Source organism: Alligator sinensis, unplaced genomic scaffold, assembly GCF_000455745.1.
Source record: "Alligator sinensis unplaced genomic scaffold, ASM45574v1 scaffold1061_1, whole genome shotgun sequence".
NCBI classification, from domain to species: domain Eukaryota; kingdom Metazoa; phylum Chordata; order Crocodylia; family Alligatoridae; genus Alligator; species Alligator sinensis.
This window is the reverse complement of record NW_005843066.1, coordinates 281,023-298,261: the sequence shown is the minus strand read 5'-3', so window position 1 is coordinate 298,261 and position 17,239 is coordinate 281,023. Positions and strand designations below refer to the sequence as shown.

At 45.5% G+C, this 17,239-nt stretch overlaps 1 protein-coding gene across 6 annotated transcripts in view; it reads left to right on the top strand.

Moving 5' to 3' along the window:
• The window catches only part of TRMU (tRNA 5-methylaminomethyl-2-thiouridylate methyltransferase), a 39,945-nt gene continuing 22,706 nt past the window's right edge, over nt 1-17,239 (top strand). For 3 of the 6 annotated variants that reach the window (XR_003092090.1, XR_003092089.1, XM_014526510.2), the window contains exons 1-5: nt 7-123; nt 2,722-2,887; nt 6,018-6,124; nt 6,596-6,718; nt 9,120-9,292. Coding sequence is in view for 4 of the 6 variants with exons in the window: in XM_014526510.2 (XP_014381996.1) it covers nt 39-123; nt 2,722-2,887; nt 6,018-6,124; nt 6,596-6,718; nt 9,120-9,292 (654 nt within the window). In the remaining 2 variants the exon portion in view is untranslated. Of the gene's footprint in view, nt 124-2,721; nt 2,888-6,017; nt 6,125-6,595; nt 6,719-9,119; nt 9,293-17,239 lie in introns of those variants that run through there. The other 3 variants (XM_025193548.1, XM_025193549.1, XM_025193550.1) reach the window with 3 other exon arrangements.

The window sequence follows — 17,239 nt, the reverse complement described above, 5'->3', positions numbered from 1 at the left end:
AAGTGTCCGTCCCTCAAACCTGGCCCCCAGCCGGGAAGATGCAGGCGGCGGCGCGACATGTGGTGTGCGCCCTGTCCGGCGGCGTGGACAGCGCGGTGGCGGCGGTGCTGCTCCGGCGGCGAGGTGCGGGCGCGGGGAGGGGTCGCCCCACGCCGGAGTGGGCCGGAGTGGCTGCATGGCTGGAGGTACAGGGGCTTAGGAGTGAGGGGCAGAGGCAGGGCACAGGCATTCCCCCTCCCCACGGGTGTCCTCATTTTTGATCCTGGAAATATGGGAAAAATATAATAATCTATATCTATATAATAATATTTATATTTATAAATAAAAGAAAGAGCTAAGGTTTTTGCATTCCCGAAGCGTAAACTTTAATGATGTCAAAAATCCTGAGAGTTGGCAACACTGGTGTAAACAGAAAGGTGCAGGGAGCAGCGCTGCCAGCGCCTTGGCAAGAGGCTGTGGGGAAGGGGTGCAACCTGGCATGCTCCAGGTCGGTGTGCACCCGGGTTTCCCGCAGCCAAGTCATGGGCTGCCTGCGCCCCCCGGGATTCCCACTTGGCCGCCACCCAGGTACTTGCTGGGCCTGCGCTTCAGCTTCCGAGATCAGATGGGATCGGGTGTGTTCAGTCCAGTCTTGTAGGTGACCAAGGAAGCCCTACAAAGCACGCTGCTGTTTGACAGAGTTGTCAGGCACCGTAGAGTCAGGAGTGATAAAGCTCCAGTAGGCTGGTGGGACAATTTGACTTTCATATTCATTGGTGGTTGTAAAACAATATATACCAATGCCCTGTTTTTGTTGGGGTTCCTCGCCATCCAGCACTCCCAGAACTGCAAACCCCAGCCTCTGCCAGGGCTCCTTGTAGCTTTGTGGCCTCAGGGAAGAAAGAAAATGGTGTGAGGGGCAGGGTGGATAAAAATCAACACTTTTTGAAATAAAAAAATATGATTTTTTTATTTTATTTTTTTAAATTTTATCCTATTTTTAATTTTGGTGGGGGGGGTTGTTTTTTTAAAAATAGCCTATATAAAGATTGTTTTAATTTAAGATATGTTAAAGCTCAAAGATATCATCATGGAATAGAGGTTATAACTTCTAATTGTATATTATTTGAGATATTATATTCATGTAACCTTTTTAGAAAAGTTTTCTAAATAGGTCAGCCTCCACTCCTCCAAAAAAATTCTTGCCCAGGCATATACATTGAAGGTCTGGGTGGCCCTCATGCATACACCGTGATCCAGGAGGATCAATGGTTGCCACACAATAAATAGGTTACAACAGGCCATGGGCTATATTAGGGGCCCAGTCTTGTGGGGTTCTCAGAGGCTCCTCTATAAATTTTTAAAGATTAAAGAAAATTACTCTACCCAGTGGGACTCAGTGTTCAGTCTAGAAGATCCCATTAAGCATTTCTTTGATGCTTAATTTCAGTTCTCAAACTGTGAGTTTGTATCTCCAGAGATAACATCCTATCAGCACTATTAACAGCGCTATATGGAAATGAGAGAGAACAGACCTGATTACCTACCCACCAGCCTATTGTCTCTCTGCAAGTTTGTGTACACACAGTCAAGCCCTTACCTCTCTCAAAGTGCAAAGTTTCAAGAAGTTAAATGAATAAAGGATATCAAGAAACAAGAGTGCCCTTTTTGTAGAAAACAATGATTAAATTGAGGCTTCCCGGCCAGTGATTTAAATAGTGATTTAAATCATTAGGGTTTTTGGTTGTAGCCGTGTTGGAGTAGGGACATAGGAGACAAGGTTCTTTGGGTAAATATGATATCTTTTATTAGACCAACTAAATAGTTCTAGAGGAAGCCTGGCAGCTCAAATAGATCAGTTGGTTTAATATCACATTTACCCAAATAACCTTGTCTGTTTTAAATTGATTTGATTTAAATCAAATCTACCCTGGGGAGGGGTCTGCCCTGAAACTCAATTGGCAGGAGCAGAGATAAGCAGTTGCAGTAGGAACCTACCAGGTATGTGTCCACTGCCCCAGACAATGTTGAGGGGACTGCTGTGAAAATGTGTCTAGGCCCTATGCTCTGTGTACATCATGCTGAAAAAATGTAGTGTTGCGCTGCTCTCAATCTCTGGTTGTGCTTATTAGATATTGGGGGCACCCAGTCCCACCCTGATGACAGCCATATGATATAAAGCAGGGGTGGGCAAAATACAGTCCCACCTGGCCCAGGCGTGAGGGGGAGCCTGGGGTTTGGCACGTGTGGCCAGTCCTGCAGCCCCCAGGCCCACAGTGGGGCTGGGTTGGCATGGCAGCTGGCCTCCATTTCCCAGCAGCCCTGATGGCAGGATCTTTCAGCTGACACCGCTGGACCCAGCCCCCTCCTACCCCAGCCTGTCCACCTGACACCCACTGCCAGGGGTGGGACCCACATGGCCAGGGCAGATGGCTGGCAGGGAGTGGCATCCAGGAGTGAAAAGGGCAGATGGGGCCTGTAGACCCTGGGGTCTTGGGGCAGTGACACCATGGGGCCGGGGCAGAGCCATGATCCCTACGATGAACACAAGTTCCACGGGCAGGGGCACTTGGAGAGCAGATTGCGGCTTTGCCCTGGCCCCATGCTGTCACCTCCCCAAAATCCCAGCTCCGGATGCAGCTCCTTGCCTGTCAGCTGTAGATATTTCTGAGCAGTCCTTTTGCAGGATCAGATCCATAACGAATTAGTGATTTACTGAAAATTTCTCCCTTTATCAAATAGGTTACCAAGTAACAGGGGTGTTTATAAGGAGCTGGGACACTGTGGATGAACAAGGAGTTTGTTCAGCAGACAGAGATTGTGAAGATGCTTACAAGGTTTGTCAGAAACTGGATATTCCTTTCCATCAGGTTTCCTATATAAAAGAATACTGGAATGAAGTATTCAGGTAGGAATATATATGTTTTAAATCCTTAAGAATATGTTCTCCAAGTATTTTTGTATAAGTGCATCATTTTGAATAGTAACAATTCATGGATAGCAGTGAAGCTAAGCCAGAAAAAGTCACTATTTTTTGTAGTGTCTGTAGAACAGTAAGGCAGTACAGAAGTACTGTAATATAGTAGGTACTATTTTTCCTTCCTTATTGTTACACTTTTTAAGATCAGAGTTTATACACTCACTGTGACCCACCCTGTCCTTGGTTTTGATCAATGCACCTTTGAGAGAGACTCCCAGGGTGTTCTCATGCTGACAATTACAGAGGTGTCTTTCATCCCTAAGCCCTCTCTGCTGCTTGACTACTAGAAACAGCCTGAGATGTGCCAATGGGCCAACTTCTTGACCTAAGGTATCTCCACTTTACCTGCCTCACCCAAGTCGTGTCAGGTTTTATCTGACAAAATCTCTTCTGCTAGAAGAATCACACCTTTCTCTGTTCATGTACTTAGGAATTACAGATTCTGCCCCTTCTGTCAAGGAGGCCTCCCATTTGATTAAAATGGCCTGAAATCACATCCACCACTGACAATAAGTAAGTTAGAAACAATAGCAAAATGTTTTCTTATGACTGCTCTAATTTTTATAATGAACCTGTATCCGTATGTTGAGATTACAGACAGAGATATAAGAATAAACTAGCAAACAAAAATCAGAACAATGTTTTTACCTTATCTTAAAACTGTAAAGTCTAGGAATATAGCTCCTACCCATCTCCACAGGTTAGAAAGCAGCTGCCTTCTCTCTCCTTCATGTCAGGGCTACCTGTAAATGCTCTTGTTGACCTATGACATTTGGTCTGCTAGCTGAGGGCATAAAGCATCTTCTGCCCAGAAACTTCAAACAATATGAAACTTGAAACATGTGCTTTCATGGTTTGGCTGGCATTCTTATCTGGCCATTTACATTCATTATTCAATGAATTATTGGGAAGTCTTTACTATGCATATAACTTCCTGTCCCCCAAGTGTGTATCTGCTTACCAGACCAGAAATCTTTCCTGCTTCAGTTATGACAAAGAGAATATTTACATTCTTTCAGACATAAAGATTACTAATCCGGTCTCCTAAAGAGATTTATTCTCGCTACTGTAAAAGATACCCTTCTAGGAAATAACCTGTTTCCTAGTATCATTCTTGCTCCTTTTAAAATACAAATTCATCACTGTCTGGAAGGGCCTGGTTCTTATGCCTTGGACCATGTTGGCAAGTGTCTGTTTGACTGGCCATTATGCCATATCAGATGCTAATTCTCAGTGATTTTGTTTCTCAAAGCATGACCACTTGGTCTTGTGTTGTTCAGCATACAAAGGAAAATTGCTTTGCTCAGGGTGCCTTCTAGTTTTCTGTCTTGATGCAGAAGAGTTAAGGGGACTTCCAAGTGCTAGCCTGAGATCTGAGAGTAGAGTGGCTGCACAGACAGTATCTCAAGCCCCATACTACAACTCCTGTCCTGTTACCTTCTGTTGTCATTTTAACCCATCCAGGGCTCACAACCACTTTTTTTTTTGCTTCACTCCAGGGCCCCTTTCTCTTTGGGCTCTTCAAACCTAGAATTCATTCCTTTCTAGGGTTCTTTATAGGCCTTGTCTTTCTAAGCTTTTCTTTAGCTAGGAGCATCACTCTAGGTCTTATCTTTGCCCTGGTCTCTAAGATGTCATTTCCTAGCCTTTTTTTTTTTTTTGGAGAGATTCAGCAGCCATTTTCACTGCCCTGTTGAAGAAAGAGCCAGGCAGAGGCTGCCCTTTCCTGCTCTCCAGATGACTGGATAGAAGGTCTCTGATATAGTTCTGTTCTTCTGCCTAGCAGGGTTTGTATTTGTTTGGACTGAACAGAAGCTGAGGATGTGCAGAACTGTGTTGCCTCCCTCAAATGATTGGCATCATAGAGCAAGGCTGAACTAGCAAAGAGGAGAAACTTGAGCAATGCAAATATGGATAGATTCTGTCTACCTGCTTGCTAGTTTCATCTGTTAAATTTTAAAAAGGAAGTAAAGGAAAAGCTGTGCTGCTTTATGTTCCATTAGAAAAGAGAATCTTTGTAAAAGGTAAGATGGTCAGGGCAGAGGCCGTTCTAGTCAGTGAAGAGTGAAAACAAACATTGTTATGGTTAGTACCTTTACATTACTTTGTATTGTTTGAAAGGGTCAGTCTAGTACCCTTATACCTATGGACTTGAACAGAAATTGAAGAGAAGCAACACCTTACTGCAGTGGGATTCTCAGCCTTTTTAGATTTGGGTTATCCCTCCATAACTCTTGAATTTGGCAACATCCCCAGTTGATAACCATGCTGTGTTGCCTCAGCTTACCTCAAGTGGTTCTCAACCAGGTGGTGCCACCACTGCTGCCATATGGAACTATTGCACGTGCCTTGTGCGCAGCTGGACCTGGAGGGGTTTTTGGCACAGGTGTGCACTCTCCTGTCTCATTAGCATTCTCTGATAAACCTAAAGCAGGCCGGAGAGCTGTCTCATGCTGCAGCCTTTCCAGGCTATACCCTGCACAGTGTCTCCCGGAAACAGAGGGATGTGGGGCAGGCGGAACTGTTCTGCACACCTCTGTTTCTGAGAGAAGTGTGGAGGGGGCAGGGGGAAGGGGTGGAGGGTCTTGCAGTACTCGAAGTTTCGACAGCATCTCGCAGAACCCCAACTGCGAACCTTTGCCTTACTGGAATAGGTCCTCAGGTGTTTCAGTATACATGCCATCACCCTACTGTTTGGGTTCTATTATAAATCTGTAATGATTAGTAACCATTTTGAATTAGTGAAGCATTATACAAAAACCTCAAATACTGTCCTGTTGAGGCCAGGCAAGTATCAAGATAGAAAATAAATTCTGAGTTGACTTATTATTTTGAAGTATAATACTGTTGAAAATTTTTGAGTATGAAAAACTGCAGTTTGGGAAAATCTTCTGTGTATGATCTTACAGATACTTTATCTGAAGGATTTCTTTCACAAATTATTTTACTATTATTAGGCCTCAAGTTCTTATTGTTAACAGGTAAAATACCTCTCTACTGTCAAAAAGATTTATGTGATATTAGTAATATTTACATTTATTGCACATTTTATTTGCAGTTACTTCTTAAAAGAGTATGAATTGGGAAGGACACCCAATCCTGACATAATATGTAACAAGCATATCAAATTCAATTATTTTCTTCGTTATGCTTTGGATAACCTTGGTAAGCCATTTTCAAGTGTGTCTCTATATTGAGCCTACTACTGAAGTGTAAAACAGTGCAGACTCTTGGGGTAATGTGGTAAAGAACTTAAGTTTGTATGCACATTTGATTTGAACATCTGTTTAGCTTTATACTAGTACTTGTAGGGTTTTCCCAAATTGTTTGGGAATTTTTAATGGAGATAAGTATACATTTATTTCAGGAAACTGTCTTGCTGTGAAGATAGGTTTATAAGCTTGGTGGTGTACTTTGGCACATCAAAACCAAGTCCAGTATACCAAGGAATAATTTGCATTAATATTTGGGCTGCATTAAGGACACGATAGCACTAACTAGCTTTGTAAGGCTTGTTGTCATATACCTAGTTTTTGTTCTCATGATTTCTTGTCATATATTTTCAAATATTGATATAATTTTTTTATATAGTAAATATTATGAATTTTAACTTCAACTTTTTTTATATTTTGATAGGAGCAGATGCAGTAGCTACTGGGCATTATGCAAGGAGCTCTCTGGAAGAGGAGGAGGTTTTCCAACAGAAATATATTAGTAGACCACAGGGGCTTTTCAGAAACCGATTTGAAGTGAGAAATGGTAAGTCGTTATTTTAATTCATATTTTACCCTAATTATAAACACACAGCATAAAATGATGAAGGGCAACTATTTCCTTCACACAAATCTTTATTTCAAATATTTTAAAATAAGAACTGCTGTATTGGATCAGATTTCAGGACCCTGTTTAGTTTGGTATCAGTATGTGTCTGATAGTGGCCAGTACCTCATACTTCAGTGGAAACCCCTCCTGTAATATGCTGCTTAGGATAATCTGCTCACAAAGGTAGGTCTCGTCATGGCGATTGACTTAATGCATGAGGCTTAATAGACCTTCCAGAATTGTAATTACCATATTTACTCAAATTCAAGATGAGGTTTTTCCCCCAAATGACATGAGGGGGGGGACAGGGTGGAGGGATGTCATATCTAGATTTGAGTACTGGCCCCAAGCAGGTGGCAGCTCAGCTCCAGCTTTCACCCTGGGCTTGGAGCTGAAGCTGAACTGCTGCCTGCCCTGGACAGGGGCAGGGATGTGGCTGAAGGAGTGTGGAGAAACTGGTGAAGGTGGGTGGGGGTGTGCATGGGGCAAACTGTTGCTTGATGCTCCTCCTCCACTTACCTTCTGCTCCAGCTCTGGCCCCTCCAGCTCTGGCCTGATTGGGCCCAGAGCCACCACCACTGCTTTTGCCTGGTCAGGTGGGGTGCAGCTGCTGCTGCTGATTGCCCTGGAACTAGAACTAGAGCAAAGCAGAGTAGAGTGGTGGGAGTGGGGCCAGAAGTGGGGGGATAGGCATGGAGGATAGCTGGCAAGTGTCAGGCATAGACATGAGGGGGAGCAGGGAGTGGTGGGGAGGCAGCAGGGGGCAGTGTGGTGGGGGTGAATGGCAGAGTGGCAGGGGGTACAGGAGCAAGTATGAGGGGGGCATGTGGTGGGGACAAGGGGCAAAAGTCTGGCTTCTCACTGCCTGTCATTGCTTTCCCTGACCCTTGACTAATTAGATTGTATATATGGAAAGTCAAACACATTTATAATTTTCCATATGTAGAATCTAGTTATTGGGGGGTGGGGGGATCATCTTAAATTTGAAGTTGTCTTGTATTTAGGCAAATAACAGTATTATGAAAATCCTAGATATACTTGGTACCATATATATTTCCAGTCCCTTTTTGAATGTTGTGGCTTGCTTTACTGAATTCCTGTGGTAGTATGTTCTAAAGTTTGTTTATTTTTCCCAACATTCATAACTGATAACAGGAAATGCACTGTCCACTTTTTAAATTTAATGTTCTATGTTTCCTGTATGTTGAAATAGGAAGAAGATAAGGTCCCTGTATTCTTATTTGTATTGTTAATTATATTATCCACCTTTTATAATGTTCCCTTTTTTCTCATGTTTAAGGTAAAAAGCCCTAATCTTTTTACTCTGGTAATATCATTGGCATGGAAAAAATTTAAATCAGTCTTGTTGCTGTTTCTGGTCCCCATCTTATTTTGCAATATCCCTTTACAGATGATGTGACTAAGACTTTCATTTACTGCTAAAAGGACTTGGAATAGTTCTTCTCTCAATTCAAGAAAGTTAAATTCCAAAAATAAATTGCCTGGATATCCTGATTTTGTACTGTTAATCTATTTTAAATCACATAAGACTTTGTGTGAATGCTGTGGCTTATTTCACGTTCAGAGGCCAGTCATTCAGTAAATAAGGTTTTTCAATTTCCTTATTCTCCAATAATAGAAAACCTCATTTAATATCCTATAATTTGTGATTAAGGGTGACTGTAAATTGGATTTTCAAGTAAGTGAAATTAGTGGTGTCTGTTTTCTGTGAAAAAATAAATTTGCTCGTGCAAAAACTGAATTAAAAGAAATGAAGTGTTTGCTTGTCTTTTGGCCAAAACACACGTTTTGCCAAAAAATCAAAGATTTTGATTTAGAAATGCAGCTGTGATGTCATTGGCCCCCATTTTCTGATGTAGGTTCTGCTTTATCTACACTGCAGTTGGGAGGTGTGGTTTCAGCATGTATAGATATACCAAAGCACCCTGGGATGCTGGAGGACTACCTTGTGGCTTTTCTCAGAAGGGAATGTCTGCAGACATTTGTTACCCCCAGGAGAAACTCTCCCAGGGGTTATTTAACCTGTTATTTTGCCCTGGGAGAAAAATCCTGAACATCTGTTCACTCCTCATATCTCCCAGGAGAGCAGTGACTCTCTCAGGAGAAACAATGTATGTGGCTTCAGTTATTTCAGTAACAGAAGCAAACATATTCATTTGAGTGCAGTAAGGAAACTGAGATTTATCCATTTAATTAGGAAAAAAAGGTATCTATAGTATGAGTTCCTATTTTAGGTAGAATTATACTAGTTTAAGTCCTTTTCACATACAGCTTAAATTATGTACTTTTGAAACTTTTTGTGCTCTTACCCTTACAGCTGTAAAACTGCTTAGAGGAGCTGATAACCTGAAAGACCAGACGTTCTTCCTCAGCCAGATTTCACAGGATGCCTTAAGAAGAACTATTTTTCCTTTAGGAGGATTAACAAAGTCTTTTGTAAAGAAGATAGCAGCAGAAAATGGCATTCATCATGTGCTAGCAAGGAAAGAGGCACGGTAACACCTAAACTATTTTGACTTCTGCCTAGCTTTAAGACGCATTTTTTTCTGAATTGTATGGTATTATAAACATGGGATAAAAGGTCAGAGGCCTGTTTGAGTCTAGTGCACATTGGGCTAAAATGCTAATGTACACCAGTTTCTGTTGCCAGTGGCACATCAGCAAATGATTTGGCTAGCATCATGTCGAGCCATGTTTGACTTTCTAGTCCAAGCAACCAGGTACCTAGTTACAGCTGAGTCAAGTGAAACCAGCTCTCACAGTGTAAGTATAGAGCAAAGCTCAAACATGTGTCTCTGAAGCTGTTGCGCCTTAACTGCTCTGCCACTGCACTCCTTAAACATGAAATACCTATTAGAAAATAGTCAAATCATTTTCTTAATTAAATTGCATAAGACTCTACTGGTTTGTAATATGAGTTAAAAATACTTATGGACTGTTCCCTCATTAGGCACAGGACTGTACTGTACTTCCAAGGGTTAATGTTTAGTTTAGATATTTTAGTAGTCTTATTTTTTTCCTATCACTATAGCTTTTAGGAGCTCAAGTGGTGATACTTGTAGGCAGTATGATCAGTGAACTTTAAAAAAAGCTTTTTTCTCTGAGGGGAAAAGGAGTCTAGGACAGCTGATTGTATTTTACGAAAACCTTACTGAGGATGCAGGAACACACCATCCCGATATGCAGAAAGAATAACAGGTATGACAGGTGACCAGCTCAGCTCAGTTTAGCAGAGAACTCTTCAGTGAGCTTAAACACAACAAGGAAGCTTCCAAGAAGTGGTAGATTGGACTAGGGAGGAGTATAAGAATATTGCTCGGGTATGCAGGGATGAAGTCGGAGGCCAAAGCGCAACTGGAGTTGCAGTTACCAAGGGACATGAATTGTAACAAGGATTTCTACAAGTATCTCCGGAGGTGGTTCAAGCGCCTTCATTGAACACCTTCAAGATGAAACTGGATGCTTATCTTGCTGGGATCCTATGACCCCAGCTGACTTCCTGCCCTTTGGGCAGGGGGCTGGACTCAATGATCTTCCGAGGTCCCTTCCAGCCCTGATGTCTATGAAATCTTAGCAAAAAGAGGAAGGTCAGGGTCCCTTACTGAATGGGGGAGACAACCTACTGACTTTACGAGGAAAGGCTGAAGTACTCAATGCTTTTTTTTATCTCAGTCTTCATAGATTTCATAGACATTAGGGCTGGAAGGGCTATTCCAGACCTTGGAGGCTTGGACAGTGAGAAATTTTTCCTTTTATCCAGCCCGAAATGGCCTTGCTGGAGTTTATAACCGTTCGACCTTCTCATCCCTTGGGGCGCTCGGGTGAACAGTCGTTCCCCCAGATCCTGGTGAACACCCCTGATAAACTTATAGGTGGCCATCAGATCACCCCTGAGCCTGCGCTTTTCTGGACTAAAGAGCCCCATAGCTCTCAGCCTGTCATCATAAGGTCTATTTTCCTAACCTTTGATCATGTGCGTGGCTCTTTTCTGGACTCTCTCAAGCTTCTTCGCATCCTTTTTGAATTGAGAAGCCCAAAACCTGACGCAATACTCCAGCTGTGACCTCACCAAGGCCGAATACAACGGGAGAATGACGTCCTGGGATTTACCTGAGAAGCATCTATGGATACAAGCCAGTGTTTTGCTTGCTTTACTGGCCGCAGCATCACATTGAAGGCTCATATTCATCTTGTGGTCAATCATGACCCACAAGTCCCGTTCATCCGTAGTGCTAACCAGTGTAGCACTGCCGAGCCTATAAGGATGCTGCAGGTTTTACCTCCCAAGGTGGAGAACCTTGCATTTTTCAGTGTTAAACACCATCAGGATCTTATCCGCCCATTTCTTGAGCCCGTCAAGGTCAGCCTGGATCGCCTTCCTGCCCTCAGGTGTGGATGCTTTACCCCAGAGTTTGGTATCATCAGTGAACTTGGCCAGTCTACTTCTGACTCCAGTGTCCACATCATTAATGAAGATGTTGAACAATATGGGTCGAAGGACAGAGCCTTGGGTGACTCCACTGGTCACAGGGCACCATGACAATTGACTTCTGTCAACCACCACCCTCTGGGTCCGGCCGCAGAGCCAGTTCCCCAGCCAGTGGATTGTGGTGGACCTGAGGTCACAGTTAGCCAGCTTTGCCAAGAGGTGATCATGGGATACCAGATTGAAGGCTTTTTTGAAGTCAAGATATATGAGGTCAATCTCCTCCCTTGTCCAGGTGATAGGTCACCTGGTCGTAAAAGGAGATAAGATTGGTCAAGCAAGACTTACCCACAACAAACCCATGTTGGCTGTCCCTCAGGATGTTGCCATTGGCCAGTCTGTTGAGAATGGCCTCTTTCATAATCTTTTCTAAGACCTTCCCCGGGATAGAGGTCAGGCTGATGGGCCTGTAGTTTGCCGGATCCACTTTCCTCCCTTTCTTGAAGATAAGCACCACATTGGCCTTCTTCCAATCTTTGGGCACTTCACCAGAGCACCAGGAGTTCTCAAAGATCCATGCCAGGGGCTGGGCTATGATGCTCGCCAGCTCCTTGAGTACCCTGGGTTGTAGATTGTCAGGGCCAGCAGACTTGAAGGTATCCAGCCTCTCAAGGTGTTCTTTCACGAGGTCAGCATTGATGAAGGGCAGGGGATCTCCCCCACCCAGGCCCCCCTGTCCCATAGTGGGCAGGGGTGTCCCATGGGACTGATGAAAGGCCGATGCAAAGTACCCATTTAATAGGTTGGCTTTTTCCTGGGCGTCAGTTGTCAGTGTCCCGCCTGGTTTAGCAGGGTCCAGTGTTACCCTTGCTTTTCCTCTGGCTCCCCACCTATCTAAAAAAGGACTTTTTATTATTCTTGATATTTGTAGCTAGTTGAAGCAGCCTTGGCTTTCGTGGTTTGCTCCCTGCAGGTCCGGATCAGTGCAGAATATTCCTCCTTGGAGGTGGATCCCGTCCTCCATCCTTTGTAGGCCTTTCTTTTTAGCTGCAGGAGGTCTGCTAGTTCCCTGGAGAGCCAAGGGGACTGCTATGCGCTTTTGCTGCCTTTCCCCCTGGTCACCAATGTCAGCTTGCAGGGATGCATAGCTCTCCTTGACAGAGAGAGCTACACCCCTGCCCCTTTTGTCTACTCGATCTCTCTCTCCTGTACAGGGTATAGCCATTTATACCCGTGGTCCAGTCATGGGTGGAGTCCCACCAGGTCTCCGTTATCTCTATGACATCGTAATTTTTTGCGTTAAACAGGAGGACGAGTTCCTCCTGTTTATTCCCCAAGCTCCTAGCATTTGTGTAGAGGCAGGAAGTGTCCCCTTGGGGCCCTTGCCTTGCCTACCAGTTGTTCCAGGGCTGGGGCTTGTGGGGCTCCCTTAAGTGCCTTGGCCTGCTAGCTTTGCAAGGGTTGCTCAGCGGGCCAGCAATGGTGGTAGTCCCCCTGTCCCCCAGCTGGCTTGGTTTAAAGCCCGGTGGAGTAAGTCAACCAGTCTGGCTGAGAAGAGCCTCCTCCCCAGCAGAGAGAAGTGGAGGCCATCTCTTCTCAGCAGCTCACTGCCTCTCTCACCAAAGAGCAGATTGTGGTCATGGAAGCCAAAGCCTTCCCTATGACACCAGCACCGCAGTTTTTGGTTAACTACCTTGATCCTCCTCTTCCTCCTCAGCCCAGAGCCCGAGACTGGGAGGATCAAAGAAAACACCACCTGTGCCCCCAGGCCCTTTAGCTCTGCTCCCAAATCCCTGTAGTGCCTCGCTCCGAGCTGTGTCATTGGTGCCCACATGGATAAGGAGCATGGGATAGTGGTCTGTGGGCTGGAGGAGTTTAGGGATCTTCTCCACAATGTCTCGGATGTGGGCTTCCCGAGCAGCCGACTTCCCGAGCTAAAAGGTTGGAGCAGCAGATTGCCCCCTCAGGATGGAGTCTTCCATGACAAACACTTAGCGTTTTGTCTTGGGGAGAGCGGGGGCGGTAGCTACAGTAGTGTCTGTGTTGTCTGTGGGAGCTGGCAACTCAGCAGGCTCTGCTGGGGCTGCAAGAGGTTTGTACCTGTTGAATAGCTCCAGTGGGGCAGGGGCCTTGGTGCGGCAGGCCTTGGGTCCCTTGACCACCTTGGTCCAACCCCTGGGCTGGACAGTAAGGGAGGTCCCCAAGATCTCCCTTGTCCTGGAGGGAGACCATGGTCTACCCTCCGCCTCCCAGGGGAGAAGGGCCTAGCAGTAGGACTCGATCTCCTGCTCACAATCCCTGATGGCATGCCGTCTCTGGACTGCAGCCTGGAGCTCCTCCAGCTGGCGTGCCAGAGACCCCTGTAGGGAGCAGACCCAACAAGGGAAGGTGGCCATGCTCCCGGGCCCCAGAGCCTGAAAAAGTGACAGGCAGCCCCCACAGCAAAGAGCCAGGGGCTCCATCTGCATGGAGCCCAGAACCATGGGCTCTGTCTGGGTGGCGGTGCCAGAGCTAGGGGCTGCAGGCCCCGAGGGGACCCTCGGGTTGCGGTGCGTGCCTATCCATATCATGCCGCTGGTGGGCTGGCTATGGCTGGGACTGGCTCCCCTAGGGCAGGGGCGCACAGGCAGGGCCGCAGGCCCTCCCGCTCACCCTCCTGCGCAGTCTTACCCCAGTCTTCACAGGCAAGGTCAGCTCCCAGATCACTGGACCTGGCAGCACAGTTTGGGGAGGAGATGAGCAGCCCTTAGTGGTGAAAGAACAGGGTAGAGACTATTTAGAAAAGCCAGATGTGTACAAGTCTCTGAAGCCAGATGCAGTGCATCTGAGGGTGCTGAGGGAGTTGGCTGATGTGATTGCAGAGCCGATGGCCATTATCTTTGAAAACTCTTGGCAATCAGGGCAGATCCAGACAATTGGTAAAGGACAAATAATAGTGCCCATCTTTAAGAAAGGGAAGAAGGAGGATCCAGGGAACTACAGACCAGTCAGCCTTACCCCAGTCCCTAGAAAAATCATGGATCAGGTTCTCAAGGAATCCATTTCTAAGCACTTGGAGGAGAAGAAAGTCAGCAGTAAGCATGGATTCACCAAGGGCTAGTCAATGCTAACCAACCTGATTGTCTTCTATGATGAGATAACTGGCTCTCTGGATGCAGAGAAAGGAGTGGACACGATATACCTTGACTTCAGCAAGATTTTTGATATGGTCTCCCACAACATTCTTGCAAACAAGCTAAGGAAGTATGTGTTGGATGAATGGACTGTAAAGTAGATAGAAAGCTGGCTGCATTGTTGGGATCAATGGGTAATGATCAATGGCTCAATGTCTAGTTACCAGGCAGTATCAAGTGGAGTGCCCTAGGGGTTGGTCCTGGGGCCAGTTTTGTTCAATTTCTTCATTAATGATCTGGAAGATGGGATGGATTGCACCCTAATCAAGTTTGCCAATTACACCCAACCTGGAGGATATTGTAGTACACTGAAAAGTAGGAGTCAGAGTGACCTAAACAAATTGGAGGATTGGACCAAAAGAAATCTCACAAGGTGCATCAAGACGAGCATGCACATGTGGTATGGGGCTCTGCAGACCGGTCTGTGGCAGCACATGCTACATATGCAGGGTTTATTTGACACCAGGAGATCCCAATGTCAAGAAAGGCTGCGCTTGAAAAAAGCAGAGTAGTGCACGTGGCAGCAGCGTGCACCGCCTGAAAACCAGAGCCTGGCTGGCTGGAGCCCTGCTTTGGCTGCCAGTCAGGCTCCCTGCTGCTGGGTCACTGCTGCTGGAGCCCCTAGAGGTCCTCAGGACCCCAGGTAAGGCTTCTGGGAGCAGCCCAGATGCTGGCCCCAGCCTCCCCTACCCCACCTGTGGCAACTTGCTGTCCCTGGGGAAATGCATGTGTGTACTTGTCTGGACACACCTCTGATAAGCGCAAAGTCCTGCACTTAGGACAGAAGAATCCCATGGACTGGTACAGGCTTGGGACCAACTCGCTAAGCAGCAGCCCTGAAGAAAAGGACCTGAATGTGAGCCAACTGTGCCTTTGTTGCCAAGAAAGTTGCCAGCATACTGGGCTGCATTAGTAGGAGCATTGTCAACAGATCGAGGGAAGTAATTATTCCCCTCTCTTCTGTACTGGTGAGGCCACATCTGGAGTAGTTTGTGGCCCTCCACTATAGAAAGGATGTGGACAAGTTGGAGAGAGTCCAGTGGAGGGCACCAAAATGGTTTGGGGTCTGGGGCACATGACTTCTGAGGAGAGGCTGAGGGAACTGGGCTTATATATTCTGCAGAAAAGAAGATTGAGGGGGGATTTGATAGTAGCCTTTAAATTCCTGACGGTTGGTTCCAAAGAGGAAGGAGCTAGACTGTTCTTAGTGGTGGCAGATATATAATAGAACAAGGAACCAAAGGTCTCAAGTTGCAGCAAGCAAAGTTTAGATTAGGTATCAGGAAAAACTCTCTCACTAGGAGGGTGGTGAAGCACTGGAGCAGGCTACCTAGAGAGGTGGTGAAATCTCCATCCTTGGAGGTTTTTTAGGCCCAGCTCCACAAAGGCCTGGCTGGGATGATCTAGTTGGGGATGGTCCTGCTTTGAGCAGGGGGTTGGACTAGATGACCTCCTGAGGTCCATTTCAACCTTAATTTTCTATGATTCTATGAAAAGGGTTTCCAGTGAGTACAGGCTACAGAGAAAGCCATTGATCTGTTTTGTAACCTGATTCTCAACATCCAGCTTGGTATGGTTGTATTCCAGTTTGCATTGGTATAGATGGGTTTCAGGCTCTTCTTCCTAGGTCACATTTCCCCCCCAAGGCTCATTCTATTTCCATAGGTAATGAAAAAAAACACTGATGTGGTCTGCTTCCTACACTCCTACTTTACCATTTGCTTAATGATATATTCTTGCTTGTTCTTGGCACCAGTATTCATCTTTATTGTGTCACATGAAATAATGTAGGACTATTGATTATACAGTTGTCTGAAGAATATAGTCTCAAGATTTTCAGGTAGAATAAATTGGTACCAGCTCTAATTTTGATCTGTCATTTTATTCTAGAGGTTTCACATTGCAGTAATGTAAACAATAATTGTTTTACACTGATAAGTCAACTTTGTTATCATGAGGTCTTCATTACCTTTATATTAAAAGAATTCTTATCAGCTTGTTTTCTTTTTTTAAAATAACTTGAGTTTCAGTTCCACTGTCTGATACTGTTAGTGGAAGAAAGATCTATTTGCATATGAACGGTTTTCCAGAATAAATGGTGATGACACTGCTAGACCTCTGTGCGCTAAGGGAAAGAAGTCGCTTTTTAAAATGGATATACAGTAGAATCACTAAGATGTATTTATGTCTTTACTTGTTAAATGCATGTTCTTATTGGAGATGTAAATATTGTTTTAAAAAATATTTGTTTAACCCCCTCTAATTATATCAGTTAAATGATTAACCAGTAACACAGCAGCTCAGACACAGTGGCTACTGGGAGCTGCTCTGGGCTCCCAGAGCCCTTTGACGGCGGGGAGGAGGCAAAACCAGCCAGACAGCACAGCCCAGGTGAAGCCCTGTGCTGGGAGGGAGGGAGCACCTGTGAATGAGCAGCAAATTGCTTAATCCTGGGGTTCCCAACCTTTTTATTCTGAGGACCGGCAAGCCACAGGCCAGAAGTGACCGCAGAACGGCAAACTGCAGACCAGCAGTGACCGGCATACTGCAGGCAGGTAGCCAACCTTTTTTTATACTTGGTATAAAAAAAGGGTTGGCTGCCAGTCTGCAGTATGCCAGTCACTTCCAGTCTGTGGTTTACCAGCCCGTGGTCACTTCTGGTCTGGCAGCCAGCACTCCTGTGGACTGGCAGCCAACCCTTTGCGGCCTGGCAGCAGGCTGCGGCCCAGCAGTTGGGAACCCATTGGTTAATTGATATGTCATTAGGTCTCCTGCTGTTATCCTCTTAGGCTATGGGTACTAGTCCCCCTCTTTCCTCCCTCTCCTCGTTCCTTCCCT